This window comes from Herpailurus yagouaroundi, unplaced genomic scaffold, assembly GCF_014898765.1.
Source record: "Herpailurus yagouaroundi ecotype Mexico unplaced genomic scaffold, PumYag 182, whole genome shotgun sequence".
Classification (NCBI taxonomy): Eukaryota; Metazoa; Chordata; class Mammalia; order Carnivora; family Felidae; genus Herpailurus; species Herpailurus yagouaroundi.
This window is the reverse complement of record NW_024412413.1, coordinates 37,428,746-37,452,405: the sequence shown is the minus strand read 5'-3', so window position 1 is coordinate 37,452,405 and position 23,660 is coordinate 37,428,746. Positions and strand designations below refer to the sequence as shown.

The 23,660-nt window shown below is 34.5% G+C and overlaps 1 protein-coding gene across 1 annotated transcript; it reads right to left on the bottom strand.

Moving 5' to 3' along the window:
- Positions 1 to 17,040: 17,040 nt before the first annotated feature.
- LOC121040685 (transmembrane protein 69-like) lies at positions 17,041 to 18,719 on the bottom strand. Its single transcript, XM_040491313.1, is given in 2 exon segments — positions 17,041 to 18,098; positions 18,100 to 18,719. Coding segments are annotated over 2 exon segments (753 nt in total). The 5' UTR covers positions 18,562 to 18,719; the 3' UTR covers positions 17,041 to 17,807.
- Between the last annotated feature and the right edge of the window lie 4,941 nt (positions 18,720 to 23,660).

Genomic DNA, 23,660 nt, shown 5'->3' with positions numbered 1-23,660 from the left:
GTTATGATAAGCACAGGGTTTTGAATGTTAAGTGTTGAATCACTAAATTGTACACCTGAAACTAACATTACACTGAATGTTAATAACTGTAATTTAAATAAAAACTTTAAAAAAAATCCCCTTACTTTTTGGACTGGATAATATTCCATTGTATGTATATGACACATTTTCTCTTGCTTTCTTATGTATTCTTTCATTTTTTTTGGTAATCTATCTAGTCATTTATTTTTTTTTAATTTAATTTTATTTATTTGGAGAAAAAGAGAGTACATGGGAGGGGCAGAGAGAGAGGGAGAGAGAGAGAATCCCCAGCAGGTTTCACACAGGCAGCACTAGGATTGATGCAGGGCTTGAACTCATGAACCATAAGATCATGACAAGTCAAAACCAAGAGTCAGACGCTTAACTGACTGAGCCACCCAGGTGCCCCTAGTCATTTTTTTTTTTATGAGACATAACTGAATTATAACATTGTATTAGTTTTAGGTGAATAGCACATTTGTTTTATCCATTCATCTATTGATGGACATTTGTATTGTTCCCATATCACAGTTATTGTAAATACTGCTGCAATAAACATGGGAGTGCAGATATGTCTTTGAGACCTTGATTCCAATGCTTTTAGATATATACATAGAAATGGTACTGCTGAATCATGTAGTACTTCTATTGTAATTTTTTGAGGAACCTCTTTCCATATCAGCTGCACCATTTTACAGCCTCAGCAACAGATTACAAAGGTTTTAATTTCTCCACAATCTCACTGATACTTGTTATCTTTTGTTTTTCCCATAATAGTTATTCTATCATTTGTGAGGTGATATCTCCTTGTGGTTTTAATTTGCATGTCCCTGATGGTTAGTGATGTTGACAACTTTCTCATTTATCTATTGGCTACTTGGATGTTTTCTTTGGAGAGATGTCTAGTCAATTCCTTTGCCAGTTTTTAAATTTTTTTTTTCAACGTTTATTTATTTTTGGGACAGAGAGAGACAGAGCATGAATGGGGGAGGGGCAGAGAGAGAGGGAGACACAGAATCGGAAACAGGCTCCAGGCTCTGAGCCATCAGCCCAGAGCCCAACGCGGGGCTCGAACTCCCGGACCGCGAGATCGTGACCTGGCTGAAGTCGGACGCTTAACCGACTGTGCCACCCCGGCGCCCCTCCTTTGCCAGTTTTTAAAATTGAGCTTTGTTTTTATTTTTCCTATAAAGTTGTAGGAGTTTCCTATATATTTTGGATTGTATATGTTTCATAGTACAAGTGTGCTGAAGTTTCCTTTGGGTATATGTACCTTGAAATGGAATTACTTGAAACCTTATGATTGTTCAGTCAAAATACAAGGTCAAACTGATTTGTGAAATGGTTCACTCATTAAGTATTTATCAAAAAACTATAGTGCCAAGCATCATTTGTATCCATGGAATACATCAACGAATGAAAGAAAAGAACAGCCTTCCTAGGGTTTACATTTAGACGGAGAATGCAGACAATACATAAAATAAGTAAATTACAAAATATGCCAGAAGGTGGTAAACATAATGGAGAATAGAAAAGTACAATAGGTTTAGGAGAATTGGGAAACTTGTCCATGGGAAGGTTGCAAATAAATTCCGTTGAAAATTAACTTGAGCAAGAATTAAAGGAAGTGAGGTAATTGGCCACACATATGTTGAGTGGAAGAACATTTCAAGTAGAGGGAGCAGTGCAAAATGTCTTGCATATGAATGCCATTATAGATGAAGGAATGACTAAGTAGGAGGTGAAATCAGAAAGACAATGGAGTAAGCGGTGGCACAGATAATTCAGGAAATGGTAGGCCATTATAAGGACTTTTGGTTTTATTCTGAATGAAATCGAATTTTGAACAGATGAAAGACATGATCTGATTAATGTTTTAAAAGGACCATCCCTGATACTGTATTGAGAATATACCGTACAGGGGTAAGGATAGAAACAAGGATATCTGTAAGAAGACTATTACAATAATCCAAGTGAGAGTTGATGGTTGTTTGAATCAAGTTTGCATCATTGAATTTTGTAAGAAGTGATTGGATTTTACAATATTTGAAAATTAGACACAAAAGGACTTCTAAGAGGATGCATGTGGGGCATGAAGATAAATAGAAATCAAAGATAACCCCATGACTTATGGTCTGAGCAGCCAGAAGTCCGAGTTGCCATGACCTGAAATGATAAGTCTGGCAAGACAACAGTTTGTTGAAGAAATATCTTGGAGCATACTTTTGGAGGTCTTCATCCAAGTTTAAAATATCCACTTGGCATTCAAGTAAAGATGTTAAATATGTAGTTTTTTATTCATATCTGGAGTTGGAGAAAGAGGGGTCTTAGCAGGAAATATAAATTTGGAAAAAATTGGGGTCTCCTGGATAAGACTATAAGGAAGAGGTAAAGAAGAATGTCTTGGGACATTAACACTAAAAGGTCAAGGAGAAGATAATGGAGAAGTAAAAAAGAAAAATAAAGAGAGATTAGGGAGGAAAAAAAAATATTTACCCAGAGAATAAGAAAGTACTAATTTAAAAAGATATATATGCACCCTATGTTTATTGCCACATTATTTATAACAGCCAAATTATGGAAGTAGTCCAAGTGACCATCAATAGATGAATGGATAAAGAATAGGTGTGTGTGTGTGTGTGTGTGTGTGTGTGTGTGTGTAGTATAGTGTATATATAATACCCCCTATAGAATATTACTCAGTTATAAAAAAGAATAAAACCTTACCATTTGCAACAACATGTATGGGTCTAGATGGTATAATGTTAAGTGAAATAAGTCAGTCAGAGAAAGACAAATATTAGATGGTTTCACTCAAAGATGGAATTTAAGAAAACAAAACAAATAAAGGAAAAAGATACAAACAAAAATAAACTCTTTTTTTTTCTTTTTCAATTTTTACTTAGTTAACATACAGTACAATATGGTTTCAGGAATTGAATTCAGTGATTCCACTTATATACAACATCTTTTTTTTCCTTTTTAAATTTTTATTTTAAAATCTAGTTAGTTCACGTACAAAACAAACTCAACTATAGAGAACAAACATGGTCACCAGAGAGGAGGCTGGGGGGGATGGGTGAAATTGGTGAAGGGGATTAAGAGTACACTTATCGTGATGAGCACTGAGTAACATATAGAATTACTGAGTCACTATATGAACATCTAAATTAATGTAACACTGTATGCTAATTATACTGGAATTAAAATAAAATTGTTTTTAAAAAGAGGGGAAAGAAAAAATACCAAGAGTATAGTGTCCAGAAACTAGTGGCAAAAATGTATGAAAATTCAAGTACACAGTGATCAACTTTGTCAAATGCTGCTGGGAGGTCCCATAAAATGAGAACACATTTGACCATTAGGGTTCAGCAGCATACAAATCATCAGTGACCTACATAAGAGCAATTCCTACTGGAGTAGAGGAAGTGAAGGCCTAGTCAGAATGATATGAGAGAAGAAATATCCGTTTATAATTCCACCAACAATATATGAGGTCCTGCAACCCTCAGTCAAGTTATAACCACCCTCAGCTTTCCTATTAACTCATCATCCACATGTAGTCTGCAAGTTCTTTTTGGTGACTAATTTTTAGATCTCTTCCCTGCATTCTATTCTCACTCATTCATCATCTCTTATTTACACTATTAAAATTGTATCCTCCCGGGTCTTCTCACCTCTCTTCTCTATCCAACCACCAAAAGACCACTATGCCTTTCCACAACAAATCTGTTAACAGATTCTTTAGCTGTCTACATACTACAGATATATAATTTAAATGGAGATCTTTGTCCCCCTTACTCAACTTGCTTAAGATTGAGCAACTTTAGGTTCTGTGGAAAGTCGCCAGCAGCCTTGAAAAGAATAGATAATGAGGACATTTGTGGGAAGAGTTGTGGAGGTCTCAGACTTTGACAAAACGTAATAAGAAAAATTGCATAACAAATTTTAGAGGATTGAAAAGTTCCTTCTCAGAAATGAGAATAATATACAATTCCTGTCAAGGTAAGATGTCAAACACATATCAGTCAGTACTTTTGATTTAGTAAGACAAGGAGAGGATGATAATGATGGTCCATATGACAAAGTGGTCTACGAATGGAGGTCCTTGAATATTTGTGTGAGGAGTCTGAAGGTGTTTTTGAGAAAAGACTAATATTGATAAGCCCTCTTTTTTGTATCTTGCCCCATGTAGATTAAGCATACCTTAACAGCAGTCAATAAACTGATGTAGAGAAGTTATTTGTTCGTTTGGTTTTTATTAAACCACTGAATCTAAATATGCTCAATTCTGAAACTTCAGAATCTCTTAATGTATTGAATTGTCATGTCCTTGAGTATTTACTACTAGGATAAGGATGGACATTTGAAAACACTACTCTTCTATTTAAAAACCTTCAATGGCCTTTATGAGATAAAGTCATTACTCTTTTTCAAATTATTTTTTAATGTTTATTTATTTTTGAGATAGAGAGAGAGAGTGCCAGCAGGGGAGGGGCAGAAAGAGAGGGAGACACAGAATCCGAAGCAAGCTCCAGGCTCCAAGCTGTCAGCACAAACCCCAATGCAGGGCTCGAATTCATGAAATGCGAGAACATGACCTGCGCTGAATTCGGATGCTCAGCCAACTCCAGGCCCCCTCATTACTCTTTTAATGAAATGAAAATCCTTTATATCCAGTAGCTTCTCTTGCTTGTTATCTACTATCCTTACTAGTCTGTATCTGGGGTCCATCAGGAAATAGATAGTACACTCACACTGGGTAATTATGGGGGTTTTTAAAAAGTGGTGTCAAATACATATTAGATATTACAGTATACATAATTCAATAGAATAATTGCCAGAAATAGCATCATAAAAGCATTGATAAAAGTTTGTGGTTAGTTTATGATGTTTGTTATGTTTTTGTTCTTGTTTTCTTTCTTTTTTTTTTTTTTTTTTTTAAGAAAAACTGCCTGAAAGACTAATCTAGTTTCAGGGCAAAGCATATATCCAATTCAAATGCAATGATCACAGTTGATAAAGCACAAGGAAAATTAAAGATTAATAATAAAATTAACAAGAGGGTCCAGATAAAATTATGTTCAAAACATCAATGAACATAGACATACTTCTGTTCTTGGCAACCTTTGTCCTCCCTAGTTTTACTGAATAATTGGTTCTATAGGAAGAATATAAGCTAATTATCCGTGTACATGAGTTTGTTTTGTTTTCAAAGAGAAAAGAAGTGGGACAAGGACTGTTTATTTTGCCATCAAAGGTTGACTTTGTAAAATCTGGGCCCTATAATTTGATATCAGTTGGTAAAAAAAGAGCCCCTGACTGGAGTGGGTGTGTGATCAGAAAGGAAACAATGCATTCATTGTAAATAACATGTTTTCATTCATATTATTGCACTAAACAGAACGTTGAGGTCAGCAAAGCAGAGCATGTTATGATCCCTGCTTGACAGCTGAGGAATCAGAGGCTTTAAGTGTTTGCAAAAAGTGGTCCACAGACTATTAAGTGTAGAGCTAGAATATGAATCTAAGTTCTCCAAAAATCAGACTTCAGGAATCTTTTATGCAATCCAATTGAATCCAATCAAACTGCCAAGAATATAACATATTGATCAATGTTCATTCCAAGTTGATGAAAAGGAGTTCTATCCTCTAGGAACTTTTAATCTGGTTTGAGAAAATAAACCTACAAATTTGGTATCATTGTTCAGAAACCCTTTCTGAGACTTACAAATTTTTTAAAAATATAAAGCACTATATAAAGAAAAAATGAAAAACCACCGTGATAATTTTGTGCTGATAGGGATTGCATGAGTAAACAATGTGTAGTTTAAATCCTACTAAACAGAGAAAATAATTACCATGCATTTATATAAAAATGAATAAACTACTATTTATACATTCTAAACCAGTTTTCTCTGATTTCTTACAAAGCTTTTCCCCAAATACTTTATGAAACACTGTTTAAAACATTTTGCATTCTGTAAGCACTTCCTCTGATATGTTAAAGTCATACAAATGCATAAGTGAAAATGGCTATTATATGAATCTAGAGAAGGAGCATATTATTATTCATATTACTTGATGTCAGTCCTTAATTGCACATTACATGGAATTCAGAATTATCTCTGTGGTGAAGTAAAATTACCTTTGATATTGTAAGCCTTAAATACAGTTGTTATACTCTTTAAGACATATATGGCTTAAATGTACAGTAGAATGCCTTAAATATGTATGCACTCGGGATGTACAAATTTTTTAAAAACTAAAATACTCGGTCAAGGAAATCATAATCATTTTGTGACCTCCTCTACTCTAGAAAAAGTCAAGTTATTATATTAGGGCAAATGCTGATTATTTTGTGTACTATAATATTCCTTGGAAAAAGTATGAGTACATATTTCTATCTTTTCTAATGGTTACCAAAATTTCAGGGTTACTAAGGGTATACATACATTATCTTATTTATTATACACAATTGTTAACTACTTTTTCCATTTTCAGTTAGGAAACTGGGGTTTATAGAAGGTAAGTAAAATGCCAAATATATATTTACTAGATAAGGGATGAAAATTCCAAATTCTCTAATTTTAGCATCTGATTTTTATACTCCTTATTTCACCACCTCATAATATCAGAGTGATTACCTGTAAGCATTACAAACATATATAATTTTTAAGAAAAGAATATTTATTTCCCTAGAATTCTAGAACTAACATGGATTAATTGATGGTACACAAAATATTTTTTTCTTGCCATCTGTTTCTTGGATCATTTTGGTTAATAGATAGAGATCATTTTATTTCATTTTACTATTTTAAAAGCAATCATAACATGTCCAGTACTAGTTTCTTCATTTTTTTATATAAATGCATGGCAATTATTTTCTTTGTTTAGTAGGATTTAGGTTATCTCTTGAGGGGTGTCTGGGTGGCTCAGTCAGTTAAGTGTCTGACTTCGGCTCACGTCATGCTTTAGGATTTGTGGGTTTGAGCCTCTATTGGGCTCTGTGCTGACAGCTCAGAGCCTGGAGCCTGCTTTAGATTTTGTGTCTCCCTCTTTGCCTCTCCCCTACTCATGTTCTGTCTCTGTCTCTCTCAAAAATAACCAAACATTAAGAAATGTTATCTTTTGATCATACTTTCTAACTCTATCTTCTCTAAGAAAATACATGCTAGCCATCATGTATTGCTAAAACAAATGAGGAAAATGGTTAATCCAAATATTATATTTAAAAATTTTGTTCCTATTCCAAATTATAATATTTTATATTATAAATATTATATATATTACATATATACAATAAATTATAAAATTTTAATATTTATAATTATAAATATTATAGAAATTATAATATATATTATAAAATAAAATTATAATATTTTATATTATAAATATTGTATATTTTACATAAAATATTAGACATTTAATATGAAAGACATACATCTATGCGATCATCCCATAAAAAATTCTAGGAACACGCTTAGATAAATGAATAACCCTGAAAGACATTAAGATGTGAGGAGGATTTTCAGTGAAGTTTTTCAAATCCTTTAAACATTAAAACATTATAAAGGAAGATAAATACATTTTTCTTACTATTCTAGTAAATATAAGAGAGACAAAACAGAACAATATGATGAGAATCCTTAGATGTATATTATGAATCATTAAGTGTGCACTATGAATGATCTCAGAACCTTTTTGCATCTTTTTATTGATTAAACCAATTTCTTTACTTTGCGATGTGTGGACTGCTGCTTTAAACAAACAAAAAAAAGCAGGACTTTTTTTTTTTTTTTCCAACGTTTTTATTTATTTTTGGGACAGAGAGAGACAGAGAATGAACGGGGGAGGGGCAGAGAGAGAGGAAGACACAGAATCGGAAACAGGCTCCAGGCTCTGAGCCATCAGCCCAGAGCCCGACGCGGGGCTCGAACTCCCGGACCGCGAGATCGTGACCTGGCTGAAGTCAGACGCTTAACCGACTGCGCCACCCAGGCGCCCCAAAAAAGCAGGACTTTTTAACTTTTCCTTAACTTCAAAGTTGTACCCTTCAGTGAAAGCACTCTTCTGTAAATTTCTGTGACAGGGTAGCATTTATTAGGTCTTGTGAGACTTGAAAAGGGTAGGCAAAATAATGGAACCAAGGCTTATAGGGTGCTATGCTAGAATACTTTAAAAAATCACTTCCTTATTTACAGTAGGTATTATTCCACCCCCACCCCCTTCTTGTAAGATGACGAAACGAAGTCCAGAGAAAGATGAGGAAACTAAGTCCAACTAGAAACATATAGCAATTATGCTCCTTCCTCAAAAGGAAGAAAGCATCATGGTGTTGATTAGTACTATGTGCGACTTGTAATTTTGGTAATTTGCTTTCAAGCCTTGAATACATCTGGGAAGTCTTTGGCTGGCATTTTTCTTATCTTTTAAACTTGACCACATTCTTGACCACAGCTCCTGACTTTACTTCTTGTAATTATCCTGGGGGTCTCGGCCATTATCTGGTGAATAGGGACATGATTATGTATTAATTATACTGTATGAATTTTCAAAACATATCAGGAAGTCTGAGATTCTGGATGGTATTGATTATACTATGCAAACCATTTTTTAAAATATATGAACTATTTTGTAGTTGACATTTTGTTTCAGAAGCCAGAAAGTCTGCAATAGGGTAGAATTTCTGTAGGGATATGACCACAAAAGCCCCATAGTTCCAGGATGCATTATTCCTTTATGTCACTCAATGTTCCCCTCACTTAACTACCTTTATGCTTCAATGACTGGCATAATTTTGTGGGAATAACAACAAAAAATAATTTTACTGGATCATTTGAACTTAACAGATGATCTGATCAGTGAAGAGAAATTGTCTCCTGTTCTGTACAAGGTACATTAACATTTATTTCCATCTAACTCATAAGCTTTTGAAAGATATCTCTATTTTCTCTATTTTCCTATATCCATTTTCTGCAGTTTTTCACACATGAAACATTCAACTAGTTGTTACTACAACTCAATTTAATATCAGTACTAATGGTCAGGATGTTTTGAAAATGATTTACCATCTTTAAAGATGCTTTTTATGTTATTTAGAATAAATAGTGACAGTTTTATTAGTAACTATAGCAACCTGAAATTCTATTTAAAAACGTGACATTCCATTTCCTCAGAAGACATTTTAATTAAAACATACTCAAGTGTTTACTGAAATGAATATCTAATCTCACCATCATAGCAGGAGGGCATACACTATAGCTGTGTCTGAGTACATATCACTGAAAATGAATTGAATTGGGGAAAATGTGTTTTTTTATTTCTGCTTAATATTTCACTAATTACACTTACCACTACCACCACTACCTATAAGTTAATTCTCCCACACTCTTGACTTACTGAATCTATAGAAGTTGCTCTTCCTTGAATACCAGCCACTGTTTCATACTTCTTCTCCCTGATCCTGAAGCTTACAAGTCCACAAGGTAAACAAACATCTTTATATCTTAAAGACTCAACTCAGATATTCTTCTTTAAGGCTATTATACCATTTCCCTCTTGGGAAGAATTGCCCACTCCTCTAAGCACTCCTGGTGTTTTCTATATAGGTCACTAATATGTTTTATATGTGTTTAATTCTGTTTCCTCTTCACTGAGTCAGTATGTCTCAAGGGCAGAGCTGCATTTGCCTCCTTGCATTGAGTTCTAGCACTCAGAATCATAGGCTCTCAATAGTAGAATAATGCCTGATGTATATACATGCATGCAAGAATGAATGAGAATGAACCAAATCACAGGAGGTAATAATTTACAAAGACACATGTTTGAGAGATCTCATGAGAAGAATGAATGTTATGTATCTATATAGAAACTCTGTGTGTGTGTGTGTGTGTGTGTGTGTGTGTACTTAGAGATCTTGAAGGGGTTCATTAAAGTATAGTAATGGTTACATTATGGTGTTAAAATGTTATGCCTTTTTTCTTTTAATTTTTGAAATTTATTTGAATTTCTAAATTAATCATATTACTTTAAAAAATCTATTCCCTAAAGGAAAATATATTAGCAAAAATTCATATTAAATAAAAATATGTTAATAAAATGCACATAAATACTGTGACTGAATGATTCAAAATGATAATATTTTCCTAGGTGAAAGTACTATAGTTATCATTTTTCCTCTTTTTTATTTTTATTTATTCTTAATTTTTTAAAAAAAATTTTTTTCAACGTTTATTTATTTTTGGGACAGAGAGAGACAGAGCATGAACAGGGGAGGGGCAGAGAGAGAGGGAGACACAGAATCGGAAACAGGCTCCAGGCTCCGGGCCATCAGCCCAGAGCCTGACGCGGGGCTCGAACTCACGGACCGTGAGATCTTAACCTGGCTGAAGTCGGACGCTTAACCGACTGCGCCACCCAGGCGCCCCTATTCTTAATTTTTTTTAATGTTTATTCATTTTTTTTGAGAGAAAGAGAGAGAGACAGAGCATGAATGGGGGAGCAGCAGAGAGAGAGGGAGACACAGAATCTGAAGCAGGCTCCAGTCTCTGTGCCATCATCACAGAGCTCAACGCAGGGCTTGAACTCATGAATGGTGAGATCATGACCTGAGCCAAAGTCGAAGGCTTAACTGACTGAGCCACCCAGGCGCCCCTTCCTCTTTTTTAAAATATGTATTTTGTAAATAATTGTCCAAGCATGACATTTTTTCAAAATGGAAAAAAAGGTAAGCTTTAAAATTAACAACAGGGAAAAAAAAAAATAAATGAAATCCTTTGCCATGTCTCTAATTGCTTACTTCCAAGATTTTTAAAAAGGGTAAAGTGTAATGTCAGGTAAAACAGGAAGTATTGCACACCAATAGTCCAGATGATTTTATAGATTCTAACAATGAAGACACTAATAGATAATGATGACAAGCATCTATATATAATGGGACTTCTGTTTCACACATAAGTGGCTAAGTGAATTGATAAACCATTCTCACTACAGTCGAACTATATCCTAAATAGAACACTTTCCATGAGGCATAGTTGACTTCACAAGAGTAAAGAGATCTTTGATTATTCTCCTCATAATGAAATAAATGTGATCTGGTGCTGGGACAATACATGCCCACATTAAAATGGGTCGTTCTGAGAGTTTTCCAATGATAACAATGCTGGCAGGATATTCAGTCTTAGATGGGATGGAGCAGAAAAACAGAGTCTGTGACTTGCCCACTGATGATGGTCAGCAGGAGGCTGATCTCAGTTCGGACACTAGTAAATCCAGAATTAAATCTTCTCTGGAAGACATGTTTCCCAAATTGTTCTGTGTTAGATTCTCACTAGATAAAGTCAACCAGTGATCACCAAATGTGAAAGAAGTCAAAGTGCATAAGTCAGAGTCAGATGAACCAATGAGTGAAAAGATCTAAATATTCACTTACGAAGACATGGAATTACAAATATTAGAACAGTTACATATGAGTTGTTTTAAACATTTAGTCTGCGTAATATATATAAGGAAAAAAAATAATTAGAAATAAACTTCCAGGAATAACCATAGATGATTTTGAAATAAAAAAGAAGCACTAGTAGGTTAAATAGTGGATGAGAAAGAGACAAAAAGGTAATTTGTAAACTGTAATATGGATATATGACCAAAATACATCACAGAATTAAGGGCATGAATATATTTTTATAATATTAAGAAATATGGAAGGCAGAGTGAGAGAGATATTCTGATTGGAATATCAGAAGCAAAGAAAAAAGTGAAAGTAAAACAATCTAAAGGCTATACCCAACATGTACTAACCAAAACATTTAAAAAGATAATGGTTGTGAGTTCTGAACAAAAATAACAACATACCTATCCAGAAGGCACATTTTATCCCAAGCAAGATAAAATAACTTATAAAGAACAATGGTAAAAATCAAGGAAGTTTTCTCAATAAGAATAAAAATGCAAGCCAGAGACAGTGAAATAAAATGTTTAAAGTATACAGAGAAAATTACTGTCAGTATAGAAATACATAAATAACAACACTACCTTTAAAAATAAGAAGCTGTGGTGACTTTATACATAAAGCAAAAGTTAAAAATAGGAAACTAAAAAAGCATATTAAACATAAAATAAATGACCTGAAGAAAACCAAAAATTTTGATTGTAATGAATATAACTTGGTTAAATTCTGTATTAAGAGAAAAAGCCTCACAAGTGATTTTTTGTTTGCTTTTGTTTTTTTACTACTAAATAGTTTATGAATATGAGATAATTCCTTAACCTGATGCAATACACAAAAATAGTCTCTCCCTCTATACCATCTGTTATTAAGATCAAATCATGAGGCACAATCCCTTCCTGTTCATGAAATTGATATTTATGCAAATTATTACCCTGTTTTGCTACCTTCTAGCTTTAAGAGAATGAATTGAGGACCACAACACCTGCTTTATCCTTCCCCCAATCTCCACTTATTTTCTGAAGGTCACCAATGTGTGCTTTATACATTCTCAAAGATATTCTCTCAATTTCTTCTCCTTGTTTCCACCTGGATGTGAAGCTCTCATACACACTAATGATGTGTCAGTTCTCATGGTCTCAGAGTTGCAGTTTGATCTTCACAGAAATTGAAATAAAACTCCTGACTACTCAAGATCACACTTTATCTCCGAAACCCTGAGACAGCACTATATATTCCCTGTATTTCCCAAATCCCTTTGAAAATGTTTCCCTTCACTTTTTAATTATGGTTCTCTTGTTAGGGATTTCAAAACTAGTAAATGGAAGCAAGTTTGAGCATAATCATCTTGTACTCTCCTTCTCCCCACCTAATCCATCACTTCCTCTAGGTACCACACACAAAAATGTCCTCTCTCCCCCAACACTACACTGTATCTGGTTCTTAACTGTATATCAGTTAAAAACAAGAAAGTTAAAGTGATAATGTTCAATACTTTCAGCTACTTGTATGTCATGAGAACTGCCTGAATGATCAGAACACCCAGTCAGTATGACATATGTATATACCTGCTGAGGCCTATAATGGCAATACTAATAGCATTACAAAGTTATATTTCGTCTTATGGTGGCTTGAGCAGGTTGAAATGTCTTACTCTGCATAGTTTTCTTCTTGTCACTGTTTATGGTTCAATATCTACCCTCCAAGGTGCTGTCAAAACTGAGAACTCGGAAGTTTTTGATATTTTGATGGCAAAATGATTGATAGTCCCAGTTTAAAAAAAAAAGTTACAGTTTAATATTATCTGCAGAAGTGGAAGCTTTTACTAGTTGAGTCAATTTTATAGTTTTATATTTTTGTAGAAATAAAAGTCTTTTAACACTCAAAATGGCCACTGGCCCTTTTTTCAATGTCAGTCTAACACATGATAAATAATTTTTTGATTCCTAGTGTCATGGAGGATGATAAGTTATAAAATGTCTGGACATTAGCTAGTATTAAAAGCCTCACATGGGCTATTGCCATTGTATTGACTTGTGTTATAAGCAATTGTGGGAACTAGGCATGTCTGCTTACCTTTTTCTGCGAAGTGATTGGGAGGAAGGCAGGAAATAGGAGCAAGTTTCTCACATTGCAGCATTTCAAGTTCTAATGTAACCTCAAATGTGATACCCAGCTACCCTTCATGCTTCCCCTTTTTCTTCTCTACTAAGATGAGTTAACTCTATTACCACTCCTTATCCAGTTCCATGATTACACAAGCATGAAGAAAAAGACAACACAACACATCTTCTGTTTGCACTTGTTCTTCATTTATATTTTAACAACTAAAAATTGGCCATTGTTTAAGTTTAGTAGCTAAGTGTAAAATTTTTAAATGAACATAAAAAAAATGAAAAAGGTCACACGAGATAATGGAAAAGGTATAGATACATACAGTCCTAGCCAATCCCCTCCTGTTATAATTTTCAAGGTATAAATCCTGGGGTAGTAAAAAGAAAATTCTTATTTTTGCCATTAGATAGGACACAAACCTTTAAGAGAAGTTGAAAACGTCATCACCTCCTCTACCTAACTCCGAAGAGCAGCAGTAAGATTTTTATTAAATCATATTCCTCTGTAAAAATCTGCTTATGTTGAGTATCAGAGCCCAAACATAAAACACGATTCCTAACATTTAGAAATGGGGTTACTTATATGCCATTAGTACTTAATGCACACTGAGTTCTCTGTTCAGAAGTGGAGAGAAATTTGCACTGATCACTCACAGTGTTACATATCATTCTTGCACATGACATTCTCTATAGCATTTAAAAATTTACAAGTATATTAATATGTATGTAAGTTTTTGCATTCTCAGTAGAAGGTATTTTTGCTTTGTTTTATCCAGTTAAGGTAACAGATATGCAGAAGCCCTAAATAATTGGCAAATCACAGATAGCTAGAAAAGGGGAACTAAAATTAAGATTCTCTAATTTCAACTCTAATGTTTTTTTTCTATTTGCAATATTATTTTGTAATTACGGAATAATTTTTAGCCATGAAGATAAAATGGTTAACAAGGTCATATGATTATTAAAACTCATTCATTCCAAGTGGAAAATTACAGAGAAAATCATACTGAGCTTTGAACCTTAATTTTTTCCCCAAAAGCCTACATTCAAAAAAAAAAAAAAAACCAGGAAAACTAAACGAAGACACTTATTGGAAGAAATTTAATAATTATTATTATTAATATATTAGTTAATGCATTGTGAATTATTTATATGTAAAATTATATGATTTAGTAGATTTGTTTTAAACTATGCAAGCCAAAAAAGTGTGTCAGGAAGATAAATAAAATGAAATAGTAGAGGTTTATATAATTATATATGATTGAAGTTCGGCAATGGGTACAAGGGAGATTATTTTATTACTTTAATGGATTCATGTTTGGAAAATTTCCATAATAAAATGCTTTAAAACCAAAAGTGGTGCAAATCTATGCCAATGAACTTGAAGACTTAGGTAAAATGAACAATATTCTAAAACATACCTTATCAAACCTAATTTTTAAGAAATACATATTTTAATAGATGTATAACCATTAGAAAATTAAGTCAATAACTAAAAATCTATACTCATACACAAACACATCTAAAAGTACTGGCCTTAGGTATTTTTCCCAGTGAGGTGTATATATTCACAAAACAGATCATTTTAATTGCATGCAAATACTTTCAAAGAATGATAAAGTGATTGTATTCTCTATCTCACATTATGAAGCTAGTATAGCATTGATACCAAAACCAGAAAGGACAATAAAAGAAAGAAAATTTACATATTCATCTCACATATTATCATGGATGTAAAATTTTTAATAAAATAGAAGCAAATTTTATTTATCAATGCATTAATACAAGTAATGCAAAAGAGTTTACCATCAGAAAAGTCTTCATATGCTTTGCTTTAGTCATCATAAGAGAAAATACAATAATCTTAATTTAAAAGTGAAGAAATAGCATTAAGCATAGATTAAATATGCTTTTGTAATAAAAAATAATAATAAACTCTCAGGACACTGGGAATAGAAGATAATCCCTTAAGTTGATAAATGCTTCTATACAAGCTCATATCAAGCATCATACTCATGGTGAAACATTAAGACAATCTCTTCTGTATAAAAACAAGAACAGTATACCATGATCAACACTTTTACTCAATATGTTTCTAGAAGTCCTAACCAAATGCAGTAATATAAGATAAGTAATTTTATGATGATTGAAAAGGAAAGGTAAAATCATCCCATATCATAGATGACATGATTGCCTAACTAGAAAACTCACACAAATCTACAAATTATGACACTTAGTTTAAAAAGGGCTCTTAGTTTTTCTATGAGAAAGGTTGTGCCATGGTTTGCAAAGCCAAGGATATTTAATAATTGGCCTTTAATAATTTGTTTAACATTTATTCATTTTCGAGAGCAAGAGAGACAGAATGTGTGTGGGGGGGGGCGGTCAGAAAGAGAGGAAGACACAGAGCAAGTTCTAGACTCTAAGCTGTCAGCACAGAGCCTGATGTGGGACTTAAACCCACAAACTGCGAGATCACGAGCTGAGCTGAATTTGGACGCTTAACTGACTGAGCCACCCAGGTGCCTACTAACTGGCTTTTTATAAAAAAAAAAAAAAATTGCCTACCCCTGACTTAGATCTCCAAATAAAATCTATTCACAACCCAAGCAATTAGAAATGTAATTTATAAACACCATTTACAAAAATTAATATACAGAGTAGGACTAATGTATGAAAGAAGTAAGACTTTTGTACAGAAAATTATAAAACTTTTTTGAAAGTTTTTTCAAACTTTAGCATGTAAAAAAATATAAAGAATGTAGACTGGTGCAGCCTCTCTGGAAAACAGTATGGAGGTTGCTCAAAATAGAACTACCCTACAACCTAGCAATGCACTACTAGGTATTTACTCAAAGGATACAAAAATGCTGACTTAATGGGATAAATGAACCCCTGTGTTTAAAGCAGCACTATCAACAAAAGCCAAATTATGGAAAAAGCCCAAATGTCCGTTAACTGATGAATGGATGAAGAAGTGGTATATATGTACAATGGAATAGTACTCAGCCATAAAAAAGAGTGAAATCTTGCAATTTGCAATGATGTGAATGGAGCTAGAGAGTATTAAGCTAAGCAAAAAAAAAAAAAAAAAAAAAAATCAGAGAAATGCAAATATGATATGATTTCATCCATATATGAAATTTTTTTTCCAGGTTTATATTCTTTAATTTTATTGATTTATTTTGAGAGAGTGAGCAAGCAGGGGAGAGGCAGAGAAAGAGGGAGAATCACTTGCAGGCTCTGCACTGCCATCAGAGCCTGATGTGGGGCTCAAACTCACAAACATGAGATCATGACCTGAGCTGAGATTCAGTCAGACACCTAACCAACAGAGTCACCCATGTGCTCCTACTGATTTATAGTCTTCTGCCAATTAAATTGTTTTTCCTTTTTTTAGAAGACAATCTCAAGAGACTGTTTTCAAGTTAGAACCTAAGGGGTTGCTTCTGTTTTTAAAAAAGCTTCTGAGTTGTGTAAAACTAGATCACCCTGCTTGTTAGAACATCAAGATGGCTCCAGCTTTACTTTTCCTAATTTATACATACTTGTGACTTTATTTAAAAATTTTTTTGACCAGCTGATGATATTTGAAAATGGGGTTGTGTCTATAAAAATTGGATACAAACTGGAAAATGTGTCCAGCTTTTCTTTGAATATGGCTTTCCCCTTATGATACTGCTCCCTACTGACTTTTAGAGACACAGATCCTTTCAGCTCATATAACTAGATTATACCAGATAAAATGAGCTTGGAAATGCAATTCTCAGGGCCAATTGCAATGACAACCCCACAACGGAACCACCTATTACTTTCAAACACTCATGGATACAGAGTTTTCCTCTTATGGGAGAATATGCGTGTCTTTTTTCAATGATCATAAGGCTCTAGCAAAAAGGATTTTCATTTTTATCATTTTATATATATATTTTTTCATTTTACGTTTTTCAAAACAAGTAAAACATTAAAATGTTATGCATAATTCATACACACTGAAAAATGTAACCTAAAGTGAAAATGACTTGTTAGGGATTTTCAAACTCTTATCAAGTAATTCCTAGGAAACAAAGATTTCTAGAAATGAAAAAAAAAAATCTGTGAATAAATAACCACTGATGGGAAACAAAAGCTAAACAGGAGAAGAAGAAAAAGGTGATGCCAAAACACAACTTTACAAGGCTTGTAGCCAACATGCTAACACTATCTACAAAGTAGTTTTTATATTTATTCTACTTGACCAGGCTTCTTGAGTCCTTTCTCTGGATAAATATCTTTAACTAGTAAAGTGATTATAAATGAAAACAAAGCCACTAAAGTGACTACTATCTTAAGGACTTTGAACCAGTTGGGATAATGTGGCAAGAGAAAAAGTTCAATGTGTAATGCTATCCCCAAACCTATTATTACTGTGACTATAGCTTCACTGAGTCTTTCAGAAATAAGGAAGGCAAACCATGAAAACAGAAGAGGAGGCGTACTACTAGCCAAACTGAGGAAGTCTGGTTTGGCTGTATTTATCTTCTGGCAGAGCAAAACCCCATTTGATCCCTCCCAAGAAAGATAGGAAACTGGCTCCATAAGCCATCTGAGTAAAAGCTAATAAGGGGATATAAGTCTTTGCCATCACCATGACCAGTGGTGGAGCAACAAAGGGGATTACTCCTGCCAGAATTATGTATAATAGTGGCTTTGGGCTTTCAAGCAGGAAAGTTATGGTGCCTGGTGGCTTGGTTGGAAGGACTTCTTGCTTCTGCTGCTTCTTAAAGCTGCATGGGGAAGTATGATAGTATTGTGTCTTGTTCATATACACTGGAAATGATGAGAAAAACCAAGGCCCTGGCAACAAAGGGGAAAAGTTTTGCTGGAGACATGTGTTGAGAGAAAGTGTTTCTATTCTGCTGGCTCCTAGTCGGAATGTGAAAGGGTACTTCAGCATCTTTGAAGATGCCTGAGAAAACTTCTGGATGAAATGAAGCATGCTGGGTCCAATTGAAAGTCTTGCTCAGGAAGATGCCAGGCAGTTCTGATTAATTCATTTTTACAGCTAAGTGGAGGGGCTGAATCAGAAGTATGCTGTTGCCACCTTGGAATCAGGAGATGTAAATAAAGCTGAGCCGCAAGAATAGCCAGGTATTCAGGAAACCCATTTATGAAATTTAAGAAACAAAACAAATGAACGTGGTGTTGGGGGGGGGAGAGAAAGGCAAACCATAAAACATACTCTTAACTATAGAAAACAAAATAAGGTTTGATGGAGGGGCACAGGATGGGCTAAATGGGTGATGGGCATTAAGGAGGGCACTTGTAGTGATGAGCACTGGATGTTGTACATAAATGATGACTCACTAAACTCTACTCCTGAAACCAATATTACACTGTATGTTAACTAACTGGAATTTAAATAAAAACGAGAGGGGAGGGGGAGACAAAGAGAGAGAGACAGACAACCCCTACGAAGCAGTTAAAAAAAAGTTACATATTTCAGTAGAAAATGGGTAAGAGCACAGGAAATACAAATGGCCTGTGAATATAAAAATATTTGTATATCATTAAGAATTTTAAGATATAAATAATCAATGCCACAGCAATTTTACCACTGGGAATTTGTTCTGTAGAAACTTTTGTTCATTTGCAAAAGACAGGTTTGTACTAGAACGTAAGCTTCGGGAGAATGGGGAACTAATTTCCTTTTGTATCCTTGATGATTAATAAATATTTCTTGAGTGAATGAATGAAATAAAATTGGTTACCAACTAAATGTCAACCAACAGGACAATGGATTTATCTTGGTATAGTCGTAAGTAAAAAATCTATACAAAAGGCAAATAAATGAACTAGGTCCACATGAATCAACATGATGAGTCCTGAAGGTATAATACCGAATAAAAAACAAGTTGCAGAAAGATACATACAGCACAAATATATAATACTAAATCTTAAAATGGCACTATACATTATTTAGAGACGGGAACGTAGTGCAAGTGTAAAGACATTTATGGATCTGGTTTTCTCTGAAGTTTAAGAAGGGGATGAGAGGGGCACCTGGGTAGCTCAGTCGGTTGAGCGTCCGACTTCAGCTCAGGTCATGATCCCCAGTTTGTGGGTTCAAGCCCCCATCAGGCTCTGTGCTGACAGCTCAGAGCCTGGAGCCTGCTTCGGATTCTGTGTCTCCCTCTCTCTCTGCCCCTCCTTGCTCATGAGCTGTCTCTCTGTCAAAAACAAATAAACATTGTTTAAAAAATTAAAAAAGAAAAGAAGGGGAGGAGAGGAGGAGAACATAATTAACTTCCAAGGTTTCTTAATGCTTTATATTTTATTGTAGGTGACAAGAACATGAATATTCACCATATTATTTTATAAACTTTTTTCATAAGTCTAATATAATTGTTAAAAATAGGGATGCCTGGGTGGCTCAGTTGGTTAAGTGTTTGGCTCTGGATTTCAGCTCAGGTTATGATCTCACGGTTCATGAGATCGAGCCCTGCATCGGGCTCTACACTGATAGCACAGAGCTTGCTTGGGAATCTCTCTCTCCCTCTCTCTCTCTCTCTGCCCCTTCCCCGTCTCTCTCTCTGCCCCTTCCCTGTCTCTGTCTCTCTCTCTCTCTCTCTCTTTCTCTCTCTCTCTCTCTCTCTCTCTCTCACACACACACACACACACAATATATATATAAAGAAACTTAAAAATACTTTCAAGTATTTAAAGAATAGCAATGAAGTATTCTGGAAACAAGGAGAAGAACAGGTTATAGGAAAACTGAACTATGTTATTTATTTGGTACAAGATGAAATGCAAAAACAGAAGGCTTTTTTCCCCTTTTTTTGCTATGACCTGTGTCCCTGAGAATAACTGCTAATGGAAATCAACTTTATAAGAATGCAATCTGAGTTTAGGAAATTAAATGGTAGTTTACTCATAAAGGATCATGAATGCTAAGTAAAACGTTTAAATCCATTTCTGAAAACAGTGCATATTTTCTAGCAAGCAGATGATGCACTCAAATGAACATTTCAGAATGATGTGCCTAAAATGCAGTGCCTAAAATATAAAGGGAAAACTATATGGAGACCCTTAAGATAGTTTAAGTGTTATTTTATGAAAATATGAACATATACCAAAAAAATAAGACTTTATAAACAATATTGAGGGAAATAGAAAAGCTAAAGATGAACTGAAGTTTTCACATTGAATTGAACTGTGGATAAAAGATAGCAGAATTATCTGGACAGTAGGCAGCCTGAGAGAAAAGTTCACAATGTCATTCAAAAAAAAAAAAAAATGAATTGGTTATGTAAGTGTTGAGTTTGAATTTCCCTAACTTACAGAGAGCAAGATAGATTCAGGTAGGTATCATGATTCAGGAGTACCACAAGGAACCACTGTACCTACCCCTTTATTTCTCTTTTAGTTGATGGCTGATAATGTTAACTTATTATGTGAGAAGAATCATCCTATAGGCTTTGTATTTGATTCTTCCATTGTCCTCTGAGGTAGGCTGCCTTAAATTACCACAAACTGGGTGGTTTAAACAACAGAAATGTATTGCCTCAGAGTTTTGGAAGCTAGAAGTCTGGGATCAAAACGCCACAGGTTTGGTTCCTTCTGAGGGCTCTGAGGGAAAATCTGTTCCATGCCTCTCTCCCAACTTCTGGTATTTGTTGGCGGTTGTTCGTGTGCCTTGGCTTGCAGATGTCAGCCTTCATATTTAGTGTTCTTACTGCATGCATGTCTGTGTCCAAATTTCCCCTTCTCATAAAGATGCCAATCATTGCATTAGGGTTCCACCCTATTCTAGTATGACATCATTTAACTAATTACATCTATATATGACTCTATATCCAAATAGGGTAATATTTTGAAGTACTAGAGGTTAGAACTTAAACATATGAGTATTTGAGGGACAAAATTCAAGCTATAAAATGTAGGCATTATTTTCAACCCTAATTTTTACAGGTGAGTAAACTGAGGAGGAGAAGGGTTAAGTCAATTTCAAAGGCCACCCAGGTAGAAAGTGAGGCAGTTAAAATGTGCATTTAAGCAGCCTGGCTTCATATGCCACTCTCTAATTTAGAGGTTAGAGTTATTTTGAAAATAGCTTTTGACAGCAACGTGTCTTACTTGGTGTATACAAAACACAGTAAGAATGTTTAACTTCAGGGAGAGTGATAAATGTGGCTTTAAGAAGTGTAAGTAAAGCATGTGAACAGTAGGTACGAAGGGTAAGGATGAAAAGATGGATACAAATGCAGAAATATGACTCTCTGGAAGATTAACTTTGCCAATAGTCATTTACCCCAGGCCTTCCCTGAATCTGCTAGTTTCTTCATAAATCATTAAAGTCAACGGGAAGATTGCAGATAAGGATGTGAGAAGCAGCACAAGTCTTGAGAAAATTAGAGATATTTGAAGTGGTCTTTGTCTAACTCAGTTTGCTTTAACTATAATATCTTAAACTTACAGACCAAAATGTAGGTATTTCTAAAGGTCTACCCCTATTTCAGGCTCCCATTGTTACTTATTCCAGATGTTTCCAAATGTTTGTGTTCTAGATAATGCTGTGAGAAGCATCCTTGCTACTCTATCATATTTTCCTTTCCACATTATTTTCTTAAAATAAACTCCTAGACATGCAATTGTTTAAATTGTACATAACCTCCTAGACTCTTGAATAAGTTTCCCAAATGTCCTCAATATTCCTAGGACAATGGAATATATTATATATATACATATATATATATACATATATATGTATATATAATATAAAACACTCTGCCCTCTGTCCCAATACCATTTTTAAAAAAATTTTTTTCCATGTTGATTCATTTTTGAGAGAGAGAGAGAGAGAGCATGAGCAGGGGAGAGGGAGAGAGAGGGAGACACAGAATCTGAAGCAGGCTCCAGGCTCTGAGCTGTCAGCACAGAGCCCATCGCAGGCCCGAACTCACAAGCCCCAGATGGTACTCACAAACCATGAGATCATGACCTGAACTGATGTCAGACACTTAACCAACTGAGCCGCCCAGGGGCCCCTATCCCAATACCCATTAGCATCCCTATGTCTGTCATCAAAGTCATTTTCCCATCATGTGGGTTTACTTATGGCTCCCTGAACTGCCATGTGCTTTCATATATCCCTTCACTATATGATAAAATCATAGTTTTCTTTCTGAGTCCAATTCACTGTTACTGTTTTTGGAGGAAACTTTCTAATTTTCACGGCAATATTAACCTATCCTTCCTCCGTGCTTCCTTTGCAGTTGCCTGGGATCATGACCACAGTTATCACATGGTACTGGTCAGCTGTCTTTCTGCCAGATAAGTTGCTAGCTCCTTATAAACAGGGACCTTGTCTTTTCCTCTTTATAGCTTCAGCAAGGACTAGTGTGAGTAATGTATGATCAGATTTTGGTAAATGTTTTTGAGCGAGTGAAAGAATATATTCTAGTTTCCCAAGATGGACCTAAATTCTCTGCCCCAGTTGTTGTTATCCCCTTAGGCAGTAAACCATTCTGAGAACTGCTGACTCTGGTAAATCTCAATTCAAATTATTTGAGATAAAATTCAAAAAGTTGAATAGATTTATAGAAAGAACCATGTTGGGGATTAAATACGGATTTAATTCACATTTTATTAGTGGCTGTATAAATGGTTTCATTACCATTTTAATCATGTTTACTCTTAGAGCAATGTCAAAAATAGACGAATTGCATGTATACTGAAAGGAAAACAACAGATTTCAAAATTGTTTTTCATGAAAGGATAAGAATTAAAAAGCACTCCTGAGATCAAACTACTATAGAATATTAAACATATTGTATGGCAGTCTCTTTCTTTAAAAGACATGTATATTTAAACACACATTTTAGAAGTCTGCAACTGACTCAGATTGTTCAAAAGCCAATGTGAGCAGCTTTTTCATCTGCTAGTATTTGTATTCACCACAGGTCAGGAAATTTTTACACATTAACTTCAAAAGTAACTTTGTTGCTTTCTGTGGACTGTCTGTTTTAACTTCCTTCACAGCCTGATCACGCAGACTTTCATCGATGTTTGGTACCCATTGCTTCTGAATGCAAC